At 39.0% G+C, this 26,113-nt stretch overlaps 2 protein-coding genes and 1 pseudogene across 4 annotated transcripts in view; 1 reads left to right on the forward strand and 2 right to left on the reverse strand.

The window, feature by feature from the left end:
• The window catches only part of PLXDC2 (plexin domain containing 2), a 786,648-nt gene that overhangs the window by 303,976 nt on the left and 456,559 nt on the right, over positions 1–26,113 (reverse strand). The window lies entirely within an intron of this gene.
• On the reverse strand, positions 1,434–11,294 carry LOC140848088 (uncharacterized). The gene is made up of 4 exons (XM_073230372.1): positions 11,288–11,294; positions 10,151–10,228; positions 6,463–7,203; positions 1,434–5,661 (listed from the first exon to the last, which is right to left on the reverse strand). The coding sequence occupies exons 1-4, from the start codon at positions 11,292–11,294 to the stop codon at positions 5,564–5,566; spliced, it is 924 nt and encodes a 307-aa protein (XP_073086473.1). The 3' UTR covers positions 1,434–5,563.
• Positions 14,127–15,062, forward strand: LOC140848089 (uncharacterized protein C14orf28 pseudogene; annotated as a pseudogene).

A 26,113-nucleotide genomic window follows, 5' to 3' on the forward strand; every position in this document is an offset into this window, starting at 1 on the left:
TTTTTACTAAAATAACCAAACTACCTTTCTACTCATTCTAAAACACAGCAGGGATTATCTCCCAAGCTGGCTCTTCCTTCTGCCTGGATTGCTTTTCCTCCAGGTATCTATGCAGCTTACTCCCTCACTTCCTTTAGGACTTACATCAGTAGAAAATCCACAAATATGTGGATATTAAACAGCATACAACTAAACAACTGATTCATCATACAAGAAATCACAAGGAAAATTAGAACATATCTGGCAACAAACAAAAATACAGCATAGTAAAATTTATGGGATGTAACAAAAGCAGTGCCAAGAGGCAAATTTATAGTTGTAAAAGCTTTATGTTAACAGATGCTAACTAATTCATTGTGTTGAGCACTTAGTAATGTATATAATTGTTTACTCCCTATGCCGTATACCTGAAAACAATATTATATTGTATACCAACAATATTTCAATAAAAATATACTGGGAAAAATAAATAAGTAAAACCCTCTGATACAAATAGATCAAACAATAAAATAAAATCAATTAGTCATAGGAATGGAAATACAGAGAATCTAACCAACAATGTTGTAAAATCTTGGTATGGTAATGGGAGTAACTACACTTGTGATGAGCAGTTAGTAATGTAGATAATTTCTGATTCACTATGTTGTACATTTGAAACCTATATAATATTGTATATCAACTTTATTCCAATAAATAAGTAAATAAATAAAAAGATATTTTTAGAAGGAAAAATCTCAAACCCATGACCTAACTTTATATCCTAGAACTAGAATTAGAATAAAAGGAACAAATTAAACCCAAAGATAACAAAAGGAAGAAATAATAAAGATTAGAGCAGAGATAAACAGAGAACAGAAAAACAACAAGGAATAATCAACAAAACCAAGAGTTGATTCTTCAGAGAGAGAAACAAAATTGATCAGTCTTTAGGTAGATTGACAAAGAAAATATATATTAAACCCTAGAACCTCAAAATACCTGTATAGCTTCCAAAAAATTAGAGGAGAAAAACTGATAACAAACTCATTCAATCAAAAACCTCAGAAAAGGAGAATAAAGGAAGCACAGGAAAAGCAGGAGAAATAGAAAATATGAGAAAACAGTAGAAATAATTATAAGTTTACCAGGAATCACAATTATTGTAAATGGACCAAACTTACTAGAGAAAAGACAGAAACTAATAGCTATAGGCTGTTTGCAAGAGATTCACACAGTCAGTAATAGAATGGAAGTAAAATAGTGGTATATATAAATACTCAACAAAAGAAAGTGAGTATCACTAGATAAACATCAGATAAAATATACTTTAAGGCAAAAATATTTATTAGAGGTAAAAAGGTTCATTACATAATAATCAAAAGATTTAATTTTGCAAGAAAATATAAAAGCTCAATACAGAGCCCCAAAATACATAAAATAAGAACTGAAAGAAATATAAAGAAAAACAGAGAAAATCACAATGTTAGAAGGATATTTTAAAACACTTTCTCAGTGATTTTTGGATCAAGTGGACAAAAAAGTTCTTAATGATAAGTAAAATTTAAACAACATGATTAACAAGGAGAATTTAATGGATATCCTGGGATACACATGATAGCCTATATCTACAAATGGATAAATATTTTTCATAAGCACATATGACTGCAATATAATTAAGTAAGAAATCAATTACAAGATTTTTTTTTAAATCCATGCAATTAGATACTTTAAAAGGTACTACTAAGCAATTCAGGAGCCAAAGAGGAAATATACTCACAATTTTAAAATAGACTTTGACCTAAATAATAATGGGAATACTACTCATGAAAGTTTATGGGATACAGCTAAAGCAGTACATTTAGGAAAACATTAGCCTCAAATTTTGTATTAGAAAGGAAGAAACACTAAAAATGAGACAATTATAGAATAAAACCAAAGAGAGGAGAAAAAAGGAAGGTAAGAGTAAAAATTAAAGGAAGACATTATAGAGAAAAAAGACGATAGGGAACTAATACAACAGCTCTTCGAAGAGAATTTTTTATAATAGACAAACATCTGTCAAGACTAATCAAGAAATAAAAAACAAACAAGAGAGAAGGTAGAGATGAGCAATATTAAGGATGAAGAGACTGACAAATTACAGCAGAGATGAAAAAGATAACATAACTTTATATCAATAAACTTTAAAACTGATATTAAATGGACGATTTCTCAGAAGTAATATTAGGGAAAGAAAATAACAGAAAAGTGAAAATTACTTTTCTCACAATGTTTGCATTAATGCGCCTTCATACTCTTACCTCCTAACAATTCTTAATTCACATAATATCTAAGGAGAGTACATAAATTTACAGCAGAAAATCATTCTCTCCAAGTATCTTTTAATCTTTTAGATATAATAACCAAATTTATCAGTGAAAAGGGGCTAGAAATCCAATTTAGGGATTACTGCCTCATAAATGAACACGAGCACATCTTCCTTTCTAATATAACACAAATGTCAATCAGATTGTAAACTTTTGAAAATACATAGAGAATACCATTTCTCAATGAAAATGCAATTTGCCTTTGATATAAAACACACAGAGAAAGTAACAGATGGCTTTACTCGAAACCAAGAAATATTTTAATATTGTGATTCTCACTTTCAAAAACATTCATCATTTGTTTACTGTAGAACATTATTGGAAGATCCTTCCCTTTAGGCACCCACTTCTGTCAAGCTGTTCAAACCGCATCACATAAGGTTTATGTTAGATTCAAAAGGCGTGCCTGCCTGTGATGTGGGAGACATCCTGAAATGTCGAACTGGTTCACTATAGAACTTATCTCTGCACAGACCAGACAGAATGATCTCAACACAGAAATCAGATGAAATTATTTTCCTGTTAAATATTCTTCAAAATCCACATTCTTACTATGTCCTGCAGACCCTGAATCAAAGCTGGCCCTTTCTGACCTCCCCAAACTCATCCTCCATTCTTTTTTACCACTCACAGTGACTTCAGCCTCAACTGCCTTCTGATAGGTCTTGGGACACTGAAAACCCTTTTTCTGCTGCAGGACCTCCTGTTATCTTTGCCCGGAGGCTTCTCCCACTCTGCATGGCTGGTTTGAACTTCCTTCATACATACTCACATACCTTCAGAATCACATAGAGTTACTATACCCACAAATGAACTATTTCCGATTTTAATGTATTATATCAATTACTTTCCTGGTTTGATTATGAAGTAATAAAATTAAGCCTTCCTGGTTTAAAGAAGCTTGTGAAAAAGTGAGTTTGCTATATAAAACCACCTTCTGGAGACACCAGGATGAATTACCAAACAAGTGCTGGTTATCTCTTTTCCCACAGAACTCTAAAACACAGACTCAAAGAAATCTCTGATGCAATGTAACTACAGACCAGATGAGCTAGACACATATCCTTTTCAGCTTACCCCTAACACAGGCAATAAATATGGTTTAAAACAGACTTTGTCTAGTTACATGCACGGTGTTTTAAATGAGCCATAATCAATGTTTTGTTCCCTTTGATTTGCTCAAAAATGTTTTCTAGAGAGGAGAAAAAAGGTCTACTTTGTCTTTCTACACATGTATTCTATTTTCTACCACTAATTTTCTGACTTTGTAATTATGGAGATAAAAGTACTTGCTTAAAATAAATACTAGAACCAAAAGAAAGGCTATCATTTCCTAGAAAATTTCTCCATACTTAAAAAGTGGTATTAATGAGAATTCAAAAATCTTTATCAGAAATTTTAAGCTTTAGTACAAACCTACAAGCTTCAATGTCCACAGCTGTAAACTGGAATAATAATGCATGTCAGAACTAATTCTCAGAGTTGATATTGTGTCCAATGAGTTTTAGGAAGAAATGCTTCATTAACTGTCATACAGGATTACTTTCCTCCTTTTTAAAGGATGGAAGTCAGGTTATAGTTTTGGTCACATAACTCCTGTTCAAATTAGTAAGGTACATCGTCTGAGTCAGAAATCACAAACTGAAAGGTCTGCAGGGGCACAGGAGGTGAAATACATGAGCGCAGCAGGTCTGGATAAGGTAAAGGCAGCGAGTGGAGGTACTGTGGCAAAGAGGAGCATGTATGCCGCCTCCGAAGTGGGCAACCACATCCTGGCTTCAGCTGCCAGCAGCTTCGAGCCCTGCCTTGCCAGTCCTCTTGTTTTTCAGGGGAAGCTAGGATTCTGGGAATTTATTCAAAAGTTACTAAGTTTAAAACATTTGTAAACAATTGTAAAGCACTAAGCTGACACAAATAAACATCTGAAGGCCAAATTCAGCCTTCATCAGTATCAGCCTATGACATCTACATGATTTTTTTCTTGTTGTTCTTTGTTAAGAAATAGCCAATAAACATAGACCTATCCATATGGAGAGGTTTTAGGCATCAAAAAAAATGAATAACATTTTCTGACTGTTTATCATAGAACAGATACCAGAGTTTCACATGCATTATGTCAGTAACCTTAAATGCTCATAGAAGCCCTCAGAAAGGCATTACGTGTAGCCCTCACTTTCAGAAAAAAGACTGAGGATCAAAGAGAGTTCTTCAGGTCATAATGCTGGTAAATGGTACAGTCAAGAAACAAACCATGTCACAGTCCATGGTAGAAATTTGATGTTTAATGATAGATGATTTCAGTTCAAAAGAGCACTGCTTCCCAATTTGAAGTTGCTGACTCCCCAGAGTGGTAAAGGGTCTCTGTGAATTAAGTTTGAAAGCCTATTTGCCCCATTCTTCTATTTGCCCTCTAACGGACAGCTGAGTTTGTTTTCTATTAGCAAGAAAAGGGAGCTTGTTAGATACAATCTTTCAAGTTACATGTAATTACAAATTATATGTAATCCAGGCAAAAAACTAATGCAGGTATCCTTGTTTGTAAAGATTAAACAAACAAACAAACAAAAAGTTGGAAATAGTTTAGAGCACTAACATTGGAGAAATTATTAAAATGATAAAACATTTTCCATCAAACTTTATATAATTAACATTTATAGAATCTAAGATATACTTTGACTTTTAAATATTTATTTCTCAAACTATTAGTAGCAACTAATGGGTATTCAAATATTTTGGATTTCAGAGAAAAGTTATTTTTCAAAGAATATTTGCACAAAAAATCAGGCTATAAAGTTATAGTTGTAAAGGAAGCACAGGGTAATGTTATCCCCTTACGTGATGTGACCAAAATCTCTGCAAATGATACACTAAGCTGGTGTAAAAATCAGCAAACTAAATCTTTTACTTTGCACTTTTTGGTACCCAATAATAAAAAAAGGACTAAGACAAATGAGAGTAATTTTTCACATGCTAGATATCACATCAATATATTCATACAGAACAAGTTATCTTTGAAATCTTATACATCTTTAATTTTTCCCTTTGGAAAATAATTATCTTTTATAATGTAATAAGAACATCAGTATGTCATAAATAACATGTACCCTCATTTACCTGTCAAGCCTTGGCCCTCAGGCTGCAGTAAATTCAGAAAACTTGATAACTTTATCACATACCTTTACCAAGGCTTGAAAATAATGCATAATAATGCTCAGACATCAGGACTTAGAATAAGTGTCCAGGCTGCAGCTGCGACACTGGGACTGTAACACCCAACAAAAAAAGTCACAGTGCTTCAGGGAGAGGCATCCAGAACCTGGAGAAAGAAATTAGAAGTTGAACTTAGAAACACTGAGGTAGGATGACAGGACTATAATGTATTCCTCAGTTTTAGCATTTTTTCACAGTTAATAAGGAATACAAAGCACCTCATTTCCTGTACTGGCATAAAGCACCTCTCAAGTTAGTTACTGAGTCAATGTAAATTACAAATGAACTTCAGAGGCTTTAAGAGCACCTACAATCACCAAGAAAACCGCAGAAACAAAAAAAAACCCTTTGGGTTTTTCTTTTTCTGAATAAATTATTTATTCAAGGATTTCACACAAAGTGATTTCTATTTTCCTAAACTTATGGAAGCTCTACTCAGTAGAACTCAATTTCTAAACGTAAACTGAGGTTGAGAGCAGCCACTGGGTAACTGAAAAAGGGAACACTGCCTCAGGGGCATGGGGTCGCGCCGGCCTCCCCGGCCCCCCCAGACCACGCACCTGCCGCAGAGGACACAAGAACTCTTTGGTTTTCAAAAATACATGTATTTTTTAATGTTACTGTCCATTATAGCGGCTATCTCAAACCTTACGTCCAATTACATTCATAATAATAACAAATTACTTACAAAATAGAAAAATTGTATAAGTAACTTATAAAACATAAAAATTAAACATTTTCTTGTACGAAAATTACAGCGAAGTGCATGCAGAAACTACTGGCCAACAGAACAGCGCCGGCGGTAAGCAAATTGAAATGACATGGTTTCTGGAAGGATTTCTCGGTCTCCACAGGGACTACAACGTTCTTGTCTCAACTTTTCCCTTAAAAAGAAAACTTTGCATACGTCTGGAGTTGCGGGGACCCCAGCTCCACCGACCTGGTCCTACAGAAATCACCCCGAAGCGGGCTCCCCTGGGTGGACCTGCAGCGGCGCAGGCCACAGGCCACAGGTCCTCCGGGAGCCCGCCGGGGCCCGGGGCGCCGTCCCCGCACGGTTCACGGTCCCCGCCGGTCTCGGGGCGGCTGCGCGCGGAGGCCTCCCGCTCTCGGAGCCCGGGCGCGGCCCGCCGGCAGCCTACCTGGGCCGGAAGCGGGCGCCCGCTCACTGCCCTCCGGGCGGCCAGCGGGGTGGGCCGGGCCGCCCCCCAGGGGCGGGCCGACGGCGGGCGGGAGGAGCCGGCGGCGGCGACCCGGCCCAGGGAGTCCCGAGGACCGCGCCTGCCGTCCGCCCCCTCCAGGCAGAGGGGGAGCGTCCCTCCCTCAGCCCGTGAGCCGAGGGGAGGCCGCGCTAGCCGCGCCCGGTCCCCGCGGGGCCCTGGGCGGGGTCCCGGGACTCGGGCGCCCTCCCTGGCCTGGCGCCCACTCTGGCGCGCCCCCGGATCCCTGCAGCCGTTGCGGGCGGGCCCAGTGTCCTGGAAGAAAGTCACCTCCTTGTACTGCTCGGTGTCCCCTCCCCAAGAACTCCCCCAGACCTCGAGGACATCACTTCGTGGCCCGCAGGCCCCGAGCCCGAAAATCAGCAGCGGTTTCAGCCCCGAGAGGGAGGTGACTATGAGACGCCCCAGAATCCAGTTCCCTTTGGCGGCTTAAGGAAGTTGGGGCTCAGGCTGAAGTCAAGGCAGGAACCCCTGCCCTCAGGAGGATGCCTGTTCACCACCAGCCCTGTAGTGGGTTTCCTGCCTAGGAGTCCTGTCCAGTCTCCTAACAGGGCTCACTGGTAGGTCCACGCTGGCAAGATTCCCCTAAACAGCCTCAAAGGACATTATGGCTATAGTTAGCTCTCTGCTTCAGAAGGTGAGAACCATAACCAAAATGTTCTTTGATTCTGTTAATAATCTAAATGGGTCTGGTGTTCATGATGTTATCTAAGGACTTTTAGAAAAGACCAGAGGTTATCTAGTCCTAATCAATGCATCTGTCTTAAGAAAAACAACAATCATTTGAATTGAGGCCAAAAGGCATTTAGCATGTTCTAGATCCTTACACGTAAAATATCTTCGAAATCTAGACATTGAACATTGTATTTTTCTCAGAATCTTGAGAATGTCTGTATCAATACCAACATTATGTAAACAGGCACAAAATTTTAAGTTGTTTCTTTAAAAAACATCATATCAAATTTATTAACATAAGAATGAAGATTAGCCAAGGAACCACATACAAAATAAAATAGGCCAACAATAACCAATTAAAGTACAATGTGAAAAATTACTTCCATTCACAATAAAAACAAAGCATGAAATAACTAAGTGATAAAAAATAACAAATGTGGGAGATACGAAAAGAAAAATGCAAGACTATTGAGAAATTATTTATAAAATGTTTTATTAACTAGAGAGACAGGATATCTACCCTTAAGTGAGAAGAAAAGATTTTAAATACATAAGTACTACTTCCCAATTATAATACAAAAAATATTCTAGAATTCATCTGAGAATCTAAAGAAGCTGGAATAGCTAAGACAAGTTCTCAGGCTGTCGTTGGGGGGAGCATCTGGGGTCCCAGAAGCCCTGTCAAAACATTCACAGCATCTAAATTGCTTTCATAATAATAGTAAGACTTTTCTTTTCATTTCTTTTATGATTTCCATTTTCTCACAAGTATACAGTGAAGTTTTCCAGTGGCTATGTGATATGTGATATCACAACAGTGAATGCAGAACCAGATATGTTTTGTTATGTCAGACATTAGAGAAATTTGCAACAATATAAATAATACTCTTTCTCCTCCTAGATTTCTATTGTTTTGGAAACTATAGTTACATCTCATAAAAATATTATTTATGTTAACATGTACTGAATTTACCAGTGTTTTAAAATTAACTTTAAAAGAAATATATTTTTTATGCATCTCAGTTTTTTTTCTATTATGGTAAATACCAAAAGATAAGACACAAATCTCTTTGGTGCCCTCAAATGATTTTTAAGAGTGTACAAGAGGGCCGAAAGACCAAAAAAATTGGAAAACCTTTAGTTAACAATGAAAAATAACCATATTGTTAAATTATAATAATTAAGAGTTTTTCACTGACACAAGAATAGAAGACTGTGTCCAATCCAATCAGTCCAAGACCATCAAGGACAAAAATTATAGTTCCACAATCAGGCTTAATGACTTATTGTAAAAATGGAGACTGCTCAATAGAGCAATAGTAAGGCCACGTTTTGATAGCAGGGCTGGGAGTAAAGGAATCAACATGAGACTTGGACCGCAAAATGAACCCGGGGTTTGTTTCCATGAATAAAATGTGGAATGCCATATTCAGAAAAGCCTTGTCTGAAGCTGTGCTCCTGAGATGTAAATCAGGGCTGTTTCTCCATGTCAAAGTGAGTTAGAACCTCCAACTAAGAATAGGATGTTTCCATCTTACTGATATAATTTTAAAAATCAAATTTTCTGATACTCTGTGATTTTAGAGAACAAGATCTTCCAAGGAGTAAGAAAGCAGTAGTCACCCAAAAAAGATGGATATTGGGACACTTCAGCTGTTGCGTGCCCTTGGAAGAAATAAGGATTTCCTGTTCATTTTGCAGCTAGCTATACCAGCCTGATGAACAGCCAGGTGGATTTTTACTTTCTCAGTTTGAGCTATTCCTTTTCTTTTTCAAAAGAAACTGATTAGATTGTCCAAGAAAATATGTTTCACTTACCAATTACTTTCCTATATGATTTGCTGCCAGATATAAGAACTTAACATATAATACAAAGCCATAAAAAGCAGTATAAAGAAAAAACATTTATTCAATAAGTGATTTTAGGACTATTGGTTAGCTTTTAGGCAAATATATTATTAGATCCTGTGTCACATCATGTGCTAGATAAATGCCATACAAATTAAAAAAGCTAAATTTAGGAAATCAAACCAAAAAATCTAGATAATATTAAAAGTAATATTTATCAAATATCTGGATGGGAAAAATTTTACATTTAAAAACAATCATATAGGAAAATAAGTGGTGAATTAACTTAAAAATCTGGTATGCCTTTTAAAAACATCAAAAGAACAAACAAAAAACAACTAACATGAAAAGGGAAAAGATATATTGGAGGAAACAGATGCAACAGGTCAAATTGAATTCATGTTTTTCAATCTGTTTTAAAAAGTGCAATGAAATTAAGAAAAACACCAGGACTGTAATGCATAAAGAACACTAGGTACAGATGATGAGTGCTACAATAGAGGGATAGGCAGGAGGCTGTGGGAATGCAAAGTAGGAAGTTGGTGATTCTATGAAGGTCTGGGTTGAGAGGTTGCATAAAGGCAAGGAGAAGAGGCTGGTAGTCAGGGAAGGCTTCTCAGAGAAGATAATTGGTTTGATACGTATGAATGGATAGGAGTTCATTAGTTAAACGGGACAGAGCAGCGTGCACAGATAACGGGCTCAGGAAAACAACATGCTTAAACGTGGTGGGAAGGCACGGGGGCTGAGGCTGTAAATGGAAGAGCTTGGTCCCAAAGTACCACATGCCCAGCCAATGAGTGTCTGTGTATTTGATCGGGGCATTATTAAAGAGTATTTGGTAGTGAATACCACAGTCTGATAGTGGATACTCGGACTCGGGTGTGACTCGGATGTCTACTAAGGATTTTTGATGGCCGGATTTGGTATCTGAACATGGAAGAGACACAAAAGAGTTGAAAATGACTGAGATAATTGCTTTGGGTGTGAAGACACAGAAAGGAATCTTATTTTTGTTAACAGTAGACATGTCTTCCTTCTCAAGAGATACATTTTTGATGGAGGAATACTGTGATGAGCATACTTGCACGCGCGCTCGCGCGCGCGCACACACACACACACACACACACACACACACACACACACACACACACACAATTACCACCACCCAAGGAGCATGCTTGAGTGGTAACAGGTAATTGCAGGATTGTTTTCTAGCAAAGTTGGATTTGGCCAGTTGAGGGCTTTGTTGTGCTGAGTAAAATTGAAAAGTTCTGGGAAAGACTCAGGGTAAGACCTGAGAAGTCCAGGAGCCACTTGATTACATTTTGCTGGAGGCTTAGGGAATGGAACCATTGCTGTCATCTCTTGATGAAAATTTTGGTAAAATATACAGGAGGGATAAGGCAGGTGTGAGATGAGGTAATATGAGTGTCACGTTTGGACTCCAGGTACCTCATAAAGACCCTGTCCATTCTGAGCTAGTTACAAACTGTCGTCCCAGAAACCAGACAGAAATACAACAGGAGACATGCATGGGCTTAGGATGGAAATAATGAATTGTAAATTTTACATAATGAGTTTGAATTATAATGATGATCAGGCCTAAGATGCAGTGTTTCTAGAATGTTCAAAGTTTCTGTCTTTTAGAATAGGTTCATATCTGTTTGCAACTCCAGAAATGGCAGGTTTGCTTCTTCTTTGTCTTCTACATCACTTTGTTTGGCTCACAAACTCTTTTTACCAGTTTCATTCTCTGCCTTCTCACAGTATTTTTTTCTTGCGTTATTTTTTTCCTGTATTTTCTCCTATTTTATCCAGAGATGCTCGTCCTCTCTGTCAGAGGTTTAGAGGAATTAATCACACACACACATCCTCAATTCATTTCTGCCAAATTGGAAATGAGCAGCAAGTAGCTGAGACTTAAAGTAGAATGTCACCTTTATTACTGTTAAATCCAAATTGAATAAATAAGCCCAGTCTTCTTACCTCCCATTCCAGTTTTAATCCACCCATCCAGTGCTGGGCAAAGAGGCTCAGGGCAAGCAGAGTGCTGAATGGGCATGGGGGAAGCAAACAGCACCTTGTAACTGAGCCCAGCAGAGGAGTGCAGAGATTCAGGACAGCAAGCAAGGGCCAGAACAGCGCTCATTCCTGCTTTCTGAACCCCAAAAACTCTGCCCTGCCATATTTGTACATAAACTACAGCCCAAGTAAATTCATTCACAAATGTATCTTTCTCTCCACGCCACTGGTATTGCCTTACTGTGGATTTCATCATCCTACAGTGTTCATGATGTTTTTCCCCTGCCTTGCCCTTTCAACTTTGTAAATTAAATCATTGAGTGTATGAGTGTATTACTCAAACCCATGCATTGTAAGAAGACTCCATGCATTGACAGCACACCAATGTGATGACCCTCTGAAGCAAGAAAATATAATAACCTCTCTAACATCTCCCTCTTTTTAATGCACAAACTTTCTTCCAGTGCATTATCTCCTTTTATATGCAAACATTCCTCTCTGATGGAAATGCCTGTAAGGTAGGTGCCTCTGTTGATGCAGAAGGAAACTGAAGCACAGCCTCAGTAATGACTTCTCAAAGGCCACAATCTTATTGAAATAACTGCTTCTTTAAGATAATAAATTCCAAAGGCTATGACCTCTATAAATGCTCAAATTAGAGCTGGGCCCTCACAGAGGTGCCCAGGATGAAACCATGCTGTCTCATATGATCAAAACTCCATTTACCAGCTTCCCACTGAGGGCTGGGAATGGGTTTCCACCTTTGCCTGGGGAATCTTTCTTGGAACCTTTCTCTTCCTTCTATCCAAACTGAACACCCACTCTGCTCTGTAATTACCCAACCATTAGAATCTCAATTCTGATACACTTGCTTGTTCTTTTTCCACAGAAGGAATCTGCAAGAATCAGTATGATGGGTACAGAGGCACTTTTTAAGAATTGCTTTCTATACGAGCTGGCACTCTAGAACTAAGTGGAAGATTATTAATATAAATGATACTCAGTAATTGAAACTAACACATTATTTCACCACTAACTTTATCGAAATCATCTAAACTATTATCTGGATTTTTAACTTTTTTGAAAACATGGCCCAAGTATTTCCTAAATCATTGTTTTGGGCGATGTTGGCTAGTTGCCCCTTTTACTGTCATTTTCCCAGCTCTAACTAAGGACCTGTAAACATTTACATATGCATACTGCTAGTTAAAGTGCATCAAAATGATCATTTTAATTTCATCTTTTCAGGCAGATGGAGTCCAAGATTTAACTTACATACATTAGTAAAATATTCCACATTTTAAGATCTCACTGGTGTTATCTACTTGATTTTGTCTATGAATTTTGAACTTCTGCCATACCTTTGCATTATATTGTGTGGGAGGAAGGAGCTGTATAACTTCACTATGTAGTTTAATTGAAAGCTGCACTTCTGTAAAGCGTATGCAAGTTGTTTCAAATAGCACCTACTGCAAAGGCTATATTTTCCTACTACCCCTTATGTTCCAGGCAGTAATATGGTGAATAGAAAGGAAGATTATGACTCATTTCTTGATGGGTGATTTTTTTTCCTTTGGCTTTTCATTTTTTTACGTTGACCTAAATTCATTTAATAGCAGATACTTCCACTGAATCCAATGAACTGGCAAAATAATCACTATCAGAATAAAAATGTTTGGTTTGGATACTTAATCAGAAATACAGCTACAGTTTAAAAATAATTTCATTCTAAAAGTTATGCTTCCCAAGAAAAATTCAATGAAGATAACCAATAAAGGTAAGCATTCTATAATATAAACCTTTTGGAATAGGTAGAAGGGACAAGAATTGAGGACATGAAGTACAGGGTAAAACCTCTTTAGAAAGCAGAGGAAGGTATTTACAGCTTTGCTTCAAGATATTTATAGCTAAGGTGGCTTTTTTAAAAAATTTGAAATGTGTTGGGAGATTTCTTTGGTTTGGTTTGTTTTTTTTTCAACCCTTTCTATATTGTTGCAGGCCATGTATAATTGTGCATTTTTTCCTGTGGAGTATATTGGACTGGAAGACAGAGGGGATGTGGTAAGAGCGAAAGGAAATTTCAACATCGTTTACTCCGACATCCTGTTGTATAGAGTAGCACACTTGTCTGAAGTCATATATCAAGTTGGAAGTATACCAAGGGTGGAGCCCCAACCTTCTTTCTTTTTGCCTATGTTCTTGCCAGAACATTGCACTCGCTGCCTAATTAATTTTATGGTAGGTTTTGGGCTACTGGAACTCAGTTGGGAAGGCACCCATGGTAGCTGTACAGATAGTTGCAAATATTTATGATCCTTATTGTTAAGCTTATGCTCATAGAACCCAACACAGTTCCTACAGAGTATAGAGATATCCTTATGCCAATGTTACGGAATGCTAGTTGTACAGATTCAATACGCAGAAGAGTGAGGGAAATAAGTTCTAATTTCATTCATTCAAAACTGTGGATCAGAGGCGCAGGGCACTGGGGGCTGGGGGTAGGGGGGCGAGGTCAGGCTGAACCTATCGCTGTAGTGAGAAGCTACGCGTCCTGCGGTCCTGGCTCCGTGGGTCCGGTCGGATCGAGCCTGGGCGCTGCGGCTGCTGTGGCTCCCGCCGCGGCGGGTGCGATGGAGGCCATGCCGATGCGCAGCGCTCACGCCGGAGCCGCCGAGACAGCCGGTGGTGCTAGTAGATGAAGTGGCGGGGGCGCAGCAACGGGTTCTCCATGAGCAAGCGGCGGAGGCAACGGGTGCGGCGGCACCGGTGTTTTTCGGTCCCCGAGGAGGATGAAGACACTGAAGAGATCAAAGCATCAATTAAAAATAACTATAACCAAGATCGCTCATTTTGGAGGCCTGTTCTTCCCTGGGGAGGTGTTTTTACTATCAAAGCTGGCCGCAAAGCAGTATCCTGTACACCACTGTACGTTGAAATAAGACTGAAAAATACCTGCACCATAGATGGATTCTGGATGTTATTATATGTAATTCTTAATGAAAATGAAAATTTCTCCAGGGAACTCTCTCTTCATTTAGGTAGAGAGTTTGTAGACTGTTTTCTTTATTTAATGGACACGTACAGTTTTACAACTGTGAAGCTACTCTGAATTTGGGACAAGATGGAAAAACAGCAATACAAATCTGAAGTTCATAAAGCTTCACTAATAATTGATTTGTTTGGGAATGAGCATGATAATTTTACAAAAAATCTTGAAAATCTCATGTCTATCATACAGGAGAGTTACTGTTCCAACTGGCGATGCCCCACTCGAGTGCAAGAAGATCAGCAGCGCACAATTAATGTAAATCCTCCCCCAAGAAATACCACATGGAAACTTGATACGACTGGCTGTGGATGAGTTATTCTGTTCCAGGATTGAACTGTGTGAAGAAAGTGGGTACAATAAAACCTTGGTTAACCGGAACCCAGCTTATCAGGACCCTCAATTAACTGGATGTTTTTTCTGCACTCCTCATTTAGGAGAAAGAGGTGTAGTGGCTTAAGAGAATTTTCCCAACGAGTTTTCTGCCATGGGGCACCCCTTTTTGTTGTCTTAAATATGCAGCATTGGAAATCTGAAGACCTGGCATATGTACCCTATTACTTGGATTTATCTGATCTTAAGTATTTATTGGAAGGTACCACATTATTTAACAAAGAGGAACATCATTATTCTGCCGCTTTCCAGATAAATGGACATTGGATGCACTATGATGGCCTCAGAAATGTGAATTTAATTTTGTTAAATAAACACCCAGAGTTTCTTCTCTAGTCATCATTGGTTTATATTCGAGCAACAGAGAAATAAATATAGACTGATGCTAAATTAAATTGTTTTCCTTGGTATCCAAGGAAACAGTTCAACTATAAAAAAAAAAACTGTGGATCAAGAGCTTCCTGTATGCAAAGTGTAGAAAATATACCAATCAAGAAATGGTCAGAATCCCTATTCCTATGGAGATTGTTCTAGCTATGGAGACTAAATAAGTAAAATATATTTCATTTCAGATGGTGATAAATATGAAAAGAAATAAAGCAGGGAAAATGATAAAGGGTGAGGTGGGGGGATAAAGGCTGTAAAAGGTAGTGTGAGGAGGGCAGGGCTGACTAAGAAGGTGGGCCCTGCAGGGGTGAGAGGCCAAGACTTAAGGTGGTGGCCAGAGCACATGGGACACAGAATTGTATCCTCTCATGGGGAGACAGTGTCTCCTCTGAAGCACCTGATCTCCAGGTGCCATCCTTACTCCATCTTCACTCCTACCAGTAGAGATGCAGCCCGAGTGAGAGAGCTCACCTTCTGTTCAGAGCTGCCCTAAATATTTAGTACTTTAAAAAGTGAGGAGCACTTGTCATAAAGGAAGAGGCACAGGAAAAAGGAGCTAAGGGCTGGTCAACAGTGATCCTGAGGTTGTGCCAAACAGTTAACCCCAGTGTCCAATCCCTTCTCTTTGATGCTCCCCTCCCCACCGCATCCTTGTGGCCCTCTTGGACTGTGTGGCATTTGCTCTGAGCATGAATTCTCCTCCTAAGCTGTGAGTCCTAGTATTTCTTTCTTGAGTTCCACAGATCAGATTTCCCTTGGTGTTCATTTTTAATAAGGTTTCATTTGTATGCACGTAAACACAATGGTAGCGGAAGAGACATGCAAACAATCAAGTAACTTCTGCTGTCCAACTGGAATGATTTCCCACTAAGCTGAAAAATTTAAGAAGTTATTTGAGAAGTAGTCATGTAGCTAAAGTCCCTTCTTTCCTGGAATTGGTCAAGAAGGAAGAGAAATCATCAACCAGCCACTTTTGCAGACAGTAAGCACAAGAGGAGGAAGAAATGGAAAGAAGGAGTGATGGAAAAACCACCAGAAAAAAAATTTTTGCATATCCCACTCCAAAGCAAGGCTCCTCTAGCGCAATGAGAAGGACAAGGAGGGATTGCATAAATGTCATTTAATGACCATGAAATAAAGTTTTAGGCATACCTGGTTTGGGGTGAACTTTTCCTGGCCAGCAGTATAATTAGCCTCCCTTATGGTTACAGTAGTTAGGTAATAGGTATGTACATGTGGAAGAATTTTGTTTCTTTTGATTTAAGCAACACCAATAAAATTCCAATGTACATTCCTTTTTGAAAGTTCCTGAAACTGAAACAAAGGCATAGCCTTGTCTTATGAATTACAAATTCATTTCTGATTTCAAACTTTTGCAAAATTCTTTGTCACGTAATTAATTCAAGGCTGAGAAGCATGTAACAATGAGATGATACCAGCTGCCTTGCTGGTGTTAATTGCACATCCCCTACTGCCCAGGTAAAGTGACCCACAGAGTTTGTTGAAATATTTACATTGCCAATTAGTGTAATGGGAGCAGTAGATTCTATACAAGATAGCTTTGAAAAGCAGGAAAACTAGCAGAGTAAATATAAACAAACAACAAAACCCATCTTTAACACTAACTTAAAAATGTGTTCATACCCAGCAATATACACTTTCCCCCAAGTCTACCAAGTATGTGGCACACCTTTGAAGGTTCAGTCTTTGATGCTTAAAAACATGTGCAGCAGCAGCTTTCAGGCAGAGCTAATCGTTTTCGCTCCTTGCTCTCAGTGGCTCTCTCCAGTGTTGGTAGAGCACAAACTGGGTGGTGGAGAGACAGGAAGGGCGAGATCCAGAACTATTGCTTCTTGTCTCCAAAAAGAAGTGGATGCCTAAATGCACATTTGTATGCGGCAAGTCCCTTCACTTCAAAAGTGAAGAACATTGACATGGAAATCGAGAAATAATGAATACAATTGTAACCCTTTTCCCTGTTTTACAGAGGGAGGCTTTGTTTTCTTGGACATTTGCTACCAACACAACTAGATATATTGGGCAAGATTGTTTTTCTTCCTCTCAATTTTCCACCTGAAAAACCAAAATCACTAACATTTTACAGGAAAAAGCAAAGTACTTGTGTATGTACATTTTCTAAGAAAAATGCTTACTATATTCTATTTACTTGCTTTAACTCTACAAATGACAAAGATAATCAAACAATGTTTCTGAGTCCATCATAAAACTTGAGTATTTAAAATGAAGCACTGTGTAGGATTCTGTTAAACTCCCTTCCAGAAATTTTATATTACAGCTCTAAAATTACTATGGACACCACACTTAAAAAATAAACTTTTAGTAATGTTTGACATTCTAATAATGCAATTTTAAAAGTCACTTCAAGACCAGTGATTTGAGATAAGCCAGACAGTAAGAAATTAAAAGATGGGGCCTTATGACCCCATTCATCATTGTCAATTGACACTAAACTTTAAAATATGGCCAACCATTAGTGACCCATGAACTCTTAATTAAATAATTTGGAAGAATGGAGTAGTAATGTGTTGAATTCAGAAATGAGACAAAATTAGAAACATGAATAAACAGGAAAACATGAGAGGATGTGGAAATAACTATAAAATGGCCTAGTGCAATCAAGTGCCCATAATAAAAGTCATTTCCTAACAGTACCTTAGCCATTTAAAAGTATTTCTTAGTTTAGAGTGTGCCCAGTGGTGATTGTAATTCACACATTCAACATGACTATTAATTTAAAACTATGCAAACTACCAAAGGCATTCTTTATCAGCAGGGATAGCACATCACCAATGAAATTATACACATTTGTCCCAAAAGAGATTTTGAATTAGACAATATAAAATATCAAGAATGGAGCCTAACTTAAAAGTTTTTAAATAAAAAAAGAGAGAGTGTTGAGCCCTGCTGAAGGAGGAGCCAAGATGGCAGTGTGAGTAGGGCAGCAGAAATCTCCTCCTAAAACCAGATATATTTTTGAAAATACAACAAATACAACTATTCCTAAAAGAGAGACCAGAAGATACAGTACAACAGCCAGGCTACATCTACATCTGCAAGAACTCGGCACCTCACGAAGGGGGTAAGATACAAGCCGCAGCCCGGCGGGACCCAAGTGCTCCCCCCACCCCAGCCCACTGGGAGGAAAGGAACTGGAGAGGGGAGGGAATGGGAGCCCAGGAGTGCCAGATACCCAGCCCTAGTCATCCACACCAGGAGCGCAGACACACATTATATGGTGCGCTGGATGTTAGGGAAATGGAACAGTAAAACCTGTGAGCAGGTCCCTGCACCTGGCGCCCCTGGGACAAAAGAAAAGCGAGTGCTTTTTGAAACTCTTAAAGGGACAGGGTCCTCACAGCTGGATGGAAACATCCCGGCACACTCAGCCCAGGGGCTGGGAATCCCAGGGAAATTCAGGTGCTCCAGCCCCCTTGGAGAAAGCCCCTCACTGTGATAAACAGCCTATCGTCCATTCCCCCTCTGGCATGGCCCCGCCATAGCAGGGGAGCAGCCTGAGAGCGGTCGCAACCACAGCAACCACCCAGAGCCTCCTCCATAGCCCCTCCAGGCCAGACTAAGAGGCCCCACCAGCGCGCACAGACAGAGGAAGCCAGGACAGGGCGCCAAGGGTTGCCATTCTAGCAGGAGAGCACATCCGGCATGCTTGCCCCTCCCCAAAGGGCTCAGGTTGCCCTGACAGCTGCCCCACCAGTGGCAGCTCAGGAAATAAAACCAGAAGCTGCTCTGAGGAGGGCAAGGTGACCAGCAAACAGGAAGGGACTTTGTTCTCCCAGCTAACATATGCCAACTGCCCACGACTACCTCTATAGCCATGAAAAGGCAGAAGAATTTGATCCAGTCCAGAATCATCCAGACAAACCCCAAGAGGGAGCCTGCAGAGATAGATTTAACCAATCTTCCTGAAAAAGAATTCAAAATAAAGGTCATAATCCTGCTGATGGACGTGCAGAGAAATATACAAGACCTAAGGGATCAAGCTAGAAGGGAGAATACAGAAATAAGACAACCTCCAGAAGGAGTAAAGAGCAGACTGGATGAGGTGCAAGAGGACATTAATAGAATAGAAATGAGAGAACAGGAACACAGAGAAGCTGAGGCAGAGAGAGATAAAAGGATCTCCAGGAATGAAAGAATGCTAAGAGAACTGTGTGGTGAATCCAAATAGAACAATACTCACATTATAGGGGTACCAGAAGAAGAAGAGAGAGAAAAAGGGATAGAAAGTGTCTTTGAAGAAATAATTGCTGAAAACATCCCCAAACTGGGGGAGGAAATAGTCTCTCAGACCATGGAAGCCCACAGAACTCCCAACATAAGGGACCCAAGGAGGACAACACCAAGAAACCTAGTAATGAAAATGGCAAAGATCAAGGACAAGGACAGAGTATTAAAGGCAGCCAGAGAGAGAAAAAAGGTCTCCTACAAAGGAAAACCCATCAGGCTCTCATCAGACTTCTCAGCAGAAACCTTACAGGCCAGAAGAGAATGGCATTATATATTCAATGCAATGAAACAGAAGGGCCTTGAACCAAGGATACTGTATCCAGCAAGATTATCATTTAAATATGAAGAAGTTATTAAACCATTCTCAGACAAGCAAAAGTTGAGGGAACTTGCATCCCACAAACCACCTCTTCAGGGTATTTTAGAGGGACTGCTCTAAATGGGAGCACTCCTAAGGCTAAAAAGATGTCACCAGAGAAAATAAAATCACAGCAAAGAAAGCAGATCAACCAAATACTAACTAAAGGCAAAAAATAAAATCAACAACTCACAAAAGCAGTAAAAGGAAACACAAAAGAGTACAGAATAAAACACCCAACATGTAAGGAATGGAGGAGTAGGAATAGGAAGGGAGAGAAATAAAAAAAACATCAGACAGTATTTATAATAGCTCAATAAGTGAATTAAATTAGAGAGTAAGATAGTAAAGAAGCTAACCTGGAACCCTTGGTAACCATGAATCTAAACCCTGCAATGGCAATAAGTATATATCTTTCAATAATCACCCTAAATGTAAATGAACTGAATGCACCAATCAAAAGACACAGAGTAACAGAATGAATAAAAAAGCAAGACCCATCTATATGCTGCTTACAAGAGGACTCACCTCAAACCCAAAGACAGACACAAACTAAAAATCAAGGGACGGAAAAAATATTTCATGCAAACAATAGGGAGAAAAAAGCAGGTGTTGCGGTACTTGTATCAGCCAAAATAGACCTCAAAATGAACAAAGTAACAAGAGATAAAGAAGGGACATTACATAATGATATAGGAGTCACTCCAACAAGAGGATATTAACCATTATAAATATGTATGCACCCAATACAGGAGCACCAATATATGTGAAACAAATACTCACAGAATGAAAGGAGGAAATAGAATGCAATGCATTCATTTTAGGAGACTTCAACACACCACTCACTACCAAGGACAGATCCACCAGACAGAAAATAAGGAAGGACACAGAGGCACTGAACAACACACTAGAACAGATGGACCTAATAGACATCTATAGAACTCTACACCCAAAAGCAGCAGAATACACATTCTTCTCAAGTGCACATGGAACATTTTCCAGAATAGACCACATACTAGGCCACAAAAAGAGCCTCAGTAAATTCAAAAAGATTGAAATTCTACCAACCAACATCTTAGAACACAAAGGTATATAACTAGAAATAAATTGTACAAAGAAAGCAAAAAGGCTCACAATCACATGGAGGCTTAACAACATGCTCCTAAATAATCAATGGATCAATGAACAAATTAAAATAGAGATCAAGCAATATATGGACACAAATGACAACAACAGTACAAAGCCCCAACTTCTGTGGGATACAGTGAAAGCAGTTCTAAGAGGAAAGTATATAGCAATCCAGGCCTGTTTAAAGAAGGAAGAACAATCCCAAATGAATTGTCTAAAGTCACAATTATTGAAATTGGAAAAAGAAGAACAAATGAGGCCCAAAGTCAGCAAAAGGAGGGACATAATAAAGATCAGAGAAGAAATAAATAAAATTGAGAAGAATAAAGCAATAGAAAAAATCAATGAAATCAAGAGCTGGTTCTTTGAGAAAATAAACAAAATACAAGAAACCCCTAACCAGACTTATTAAGAGAAAAAGAGAATTTACACACATCAACAGAATCAGAAATGCAAAAGGAAAAATCACAATGGATCCCACAGAAATACAAAGAATTATTAGGGAATACTACAAAAAACTATATGCTAACAAGCTGGAAAACCTAGAAGAAATGGACAACTTCCTAGAAAAATACAACCTTTCAAGACTGACCAAGGAAGAAACAGAAAATCTAAACAGACCAATTACCAGCAAAGAAATTGAAGCAGTAATCAAAAAACCACCCAAGAGCAAAACTCCTGGTCCAGATGAATTTACTGTGAAATTCTATCAGACATACAGAGAAAACATAATACCCATTCTCCTTAAAGTCTTCCAAACAATAGAAGAGGAGGGAATACTTCCAGACTCATTCTATGAAGCCAGCATCACACTAATACCAAAATCAGGCAAAGACCTCACCAAAAAAGAAAATTATAGACCAATATTCCTGACAAACATAGATGCAAAAATACTCAACAAAATATTAGCAAACCAAATTCAAAAACACATCAAGAGGATCATACACCATGACTAAGTGGGATTCATCTCAGGGATGCAAGGATGTTACAACATTTGAAAATCCATCAACATCATCCACCACATCAACAAAAAGAAGGACAAAAACCACATGATCATCTCCATAGATGCTGAAAAAAGCATTTGACAAAATTATTCAACATCCATTCATGATAAAAACTCTCAGCAAAATGGGTATAGAGGGCACGTACCTCAACATAATAAAGGCCATATATGATAAACTCGCAGCCAACATCATACTGAATAATGAGAAGCTGAAACCTTTAACTTTAAGATTGGGAACAAGACAGGGATGCCCACTCTCCCCACTGTTTTTCAACATAGTACTGGAGGTCCTAGCCATGGCAATCAGAAAAAACAAAGAAATATGAGGAATCCAGATTGGTAAAGAAGAAGTCAAACTGTCACTATTTGCAGATGACATGATATTATACATAAAAAACCCTAAAGACTCCACCCCAAAACTACTAGAACTAAAATATGAATTCAGCAAAGTTGCAGGATACAAAATTAATACACACAAATCTGTTGCTTTCCTATACACTAATGATGAACTAGCAGAAAGAGAAATCAGGAAAACAATTCCATTCACAATTGCATCAAAAAGAATAAAATACCTAGGAATAAACCTAACCAAGGAAGTGAAAGACCTATACCCTGAAAACTACAAGACACTCTTAAGAGAAATTAAAGAGGACACTAGCAAATGGAAACTCATCCCATGCTCTTCGCTAGGAAGAATTAATATTGTCAAAATGGCCAACCTGCCTAAAGCAATCTACAGATTCAATGCAATCCCTATCAAATTACCAACAGCACTCTCCAATGAACTGGAACAAATAGTTCTAAAATTCACATGGAACCACCAAAGACCCTGAATAGCCAAAGCAATCCTGAGAAGGAAGAATAAAATCGGGGGGGATCTCACTTCGAACTTCAAGTTCTACTACAAGGCCACTATAATCAAGATAATTTGGTACTGGCACAAAAACATACCCATAGACCAGTGGAACAGAATAGAGACTCCAGATATTAACCCAAACATATATGGTCAATTAATATATGATAAAGGAACCATGGACACACAATGGGAAATGACAGCCTCGTCAACAACTGGTGTTGGTAAAACTGGACAGCTACACATAAGAGAATGAAACTGGATCACTGTTTAACCCCATACACAAAAGTAAGTTTGAAATGGATCAAAGACCTGAATGTAAGTCATGAAACCATAAAACTCTTAGAAAAAAACATAGGCAAAAATCTCTTGGACATAAACGTGAGTGACTTCTTCATGAACATATCTCCCCGGGCAAGGGAAACAAAAGCAAAAATGAACAAATGGGACTATATCAAGCTGAAAAGCTTCTGTACAGCAAAGGACACCATCAATAGAACAAAAAGGCATCCTACAGCATGGGAGAATATATTCATAAATGACAGATCCGATAAAGGCTTGACATCCAAAATATATAAAGAGCTCATGCACCTCAACAAACAAAAGGCAAATAATCCAATTAAAAAATGGTCAGAGGAGCTGAACAGACAGTTCTCCAAAGAAGAAATTCAGATGGCGAACAGACACATAAAAAGATGCTCCACATCACCAGTCATCAGAGAAATGCAAATTAAAACCACAATGATATATCACCTTACACCAGTAAGGATCGCCACCATCCACAAGACAAACAACAACAAATGTTGGCAAGGTTGTGGATAAAGGGGAAACCTCCTACACTGCTGGTGGGAATGTAAATTAGTTCAACCATTGTGGAAAGCAATAACGAGGTTCCTCAAAGAGTTCAAAATAGAAATTGACCATTTGACCCAGGAATTCCACTTCTAGGAATTTACCCTAAGTATGCAGCAGCCCAGTTTGAAAAAGACATATTAACCCCTATGTTTATCACAGCACTATTTATAATAGCCAAGAAATGGAAGCAACCTAAGTGTCCATCAGTAGATGAATGGATAAAGAAGATGTGGTACATATACACAGTGGAATATTATTTAGCCATAAGAAGAAAACAAATCCTACCACTTGCAACAAAATGGATGGAGCTAGAGGGTATTATGCTCAATGAAATAAGCCAGGCAGAGAAAGACAAGTATCAAATGGTTTCACTCATCTGTGGAGTATAAGAACAAAGAAAAAACTGAAGGAACAAAACAGAAGCAGATTCACAGAACCCAAGAATGGACTAACAGTTACCGAAGGGAAAGGGACTGGGGAAGATGAGTGGGAAGGGAGGGATAAGGGGGAAGGGGGAAGAAAGGGGGCATTACAATTAGCATGTATAATGTGAGGGGGGGGCATGGGAAGGGCTGTGCAACACAGAGAAGACAAGTAGTGATTCTACAGCATCTTACTATGCTGATGGACAGTGACTATAATAGGGTTTGTGGGGGAGACTTGGTGATGTGGGGAGTCTGGTAAACATAATGTTCCTCGTGTAATTGTAGATTAATGACACCAAAATTTTAAAAAAAGAGAGAGTGCTATATCTTTCGGTGAGTGTGATATGAAAGATTATATTCATGGCTCAATGTTCTCACCTAGACACGTGCCTCAGCAAATGTTACTCAACTCTTTGGCTCCCAGAGGCAGGTCCAATTGTAGATCAGTCCTGCAAATTAAAATAAAAAACTTGGTCATCCCCAAGGAATTGTGTCTGGTTAAAGCCAACCCTGGAGAATGTGACATCTCTAAAAGTTATCTTTGACCAAGAAGATCCTAAAAGAACAAGTTTTGGTTAAACTACTTCTGCAAAGCACATCAGGAAAAGCCCCAGAATCATCAGAACAGAAATGTTTGCCACTGTCTAGAAATTATACACACATACACATAAATATAGGTAATCCAAAAGATTTTGTTTATAAAATGAATTTCACACACATATATACTGGGATGATTCCTATTTCACTCAAGGTCACAGATATTTTTTGAATAAATGAGTAGGAAAATAGAAAAATTAGCCATGGGAGACTCAGTTAAGAACCCTGATGATAAAGGCAAGTAAAAGAGATAGCAATCTCGAAAGGCTTTTTTAGGCTAGTAGAAACCAGAGCAAGAGAAAGGAGCAACAGAAGAGGAGCAAGTGAAAATCATGTGCCAATCTAGCTTGGAAAAAAATACAGAATATATTAAGTTCATACATCATGCCCTGCACAACCAGTTTTCCATAAATTTTCTCTCTCACAGTACCTTTAGAAAAGATCTGACACCGTTGCATTAGAATTTTTCTTTCTATGTCTCCTCGAAGGCAGAGACCATCATTTATTCATTTTGGTGTCATGGATGCCTTAGCACAGGGTGGGAGCTCTGTTTGGTGATTGAATGAATGAATGGTTGAAAAGACATGGAGAAGAGGAGGAAGCAATGGACTGAGTCTGAAGCGAGCAAACAGGGCAGGCACCTGAACACAGAGGCACTGCTAGCGGTGGAAAGGTGATGTTCACCTTTGGGAATGTAAATAAAAGAGGACTTAGGGAGTAAGGACGTAGAAAGATTCTGAATTGGAGAGATGAATGTAAAGTGAAAGTGAGGCAGTGCTGTTGAGCAGAGCAGGACTACATCCTGAGAGTGTGTATGTGTGCAATTGGGGGCGGAGCCAGATGTCCTGGAGGAGAGAAGGAATTTATATCACGAAGCTCCAGGGGAAGAGTAGTGGCATTGCTGGGCACCCATGAGGAAGTGTGGTGGGGAAATACCTGAAATAAACTCAATCACTGGAGCAAAAATCTCTTCTCCTGCAATAGCTGGCAACTGAAGAAAGGGAACCGACAAGGTGAAAGGGGCAGATAGCTGCAGGAAGAAGGTGGGATGTTGGGGGCATGGTGACAGGCATACTGAGGACACCTGGCTGGGGAATCCAGTCTGGGGAGAGAAGGGAGGCAAGAAAATTAATGCAAGTGACCCCACCATTTCTGATTGGGTCATTTTTTCCCCTGCTAAGCCAAGGCTAGAAACCCCCAGTTTCAGGCTCTTTTCTAGAAGCAGCCAGGGCCTCCTCCAATACTAGGCTGATTCGTTTTCAGAGGGTGTCTTATCCTAAGAAGTCAGCTTTGATCATACAAATGGTTGTTCTTAGCCCAAACCACAGGCTGCACAGAAGCAGAACAAATCTAGCAGCAAGACGGAGGCTGACTCAGAATGTGTGTGCCCAAGTGCTACCTCCATCATCAAATTGTCACCTCAGGCTCATGATTGATCTGGGATCCCCAGGTTTCCTTCTGTGTCAATTAGGAAAAGCC

This window comes from Manis javanica, chromosome 2 (genome assembly GCF_040802235.1).
Source record: "Manis javanica isolate MJ-LG chromosome 2, MJ_LKY, whole genome shotgun sequence".
Classification (NCBI taxonomy): domain Eukaryota; kingdom Metazoa; phylum Chordata; class Mammalia; order Pholidota; family Manidae; genus Manis; species Manis javanica.

Coding starts and splice junctions, on each gene's coding strand:
- LOC140848088 (XM_073230372.1), bottom strand. Junction 7,204..10,150: donor GTATCCACTATCAGACTGTG/GTATTCACTACC, acceptor AACTTCCTTAAG/CCGCCAAAGGGAACTGGATT. Junction 5,662..6,462: donor GGGTCCCCGCAACTCCAGAC/GTATGCAAAGTT, acceptor TTCTTTCTCCAG/GTTCTGGATGCCTCTCCCTG.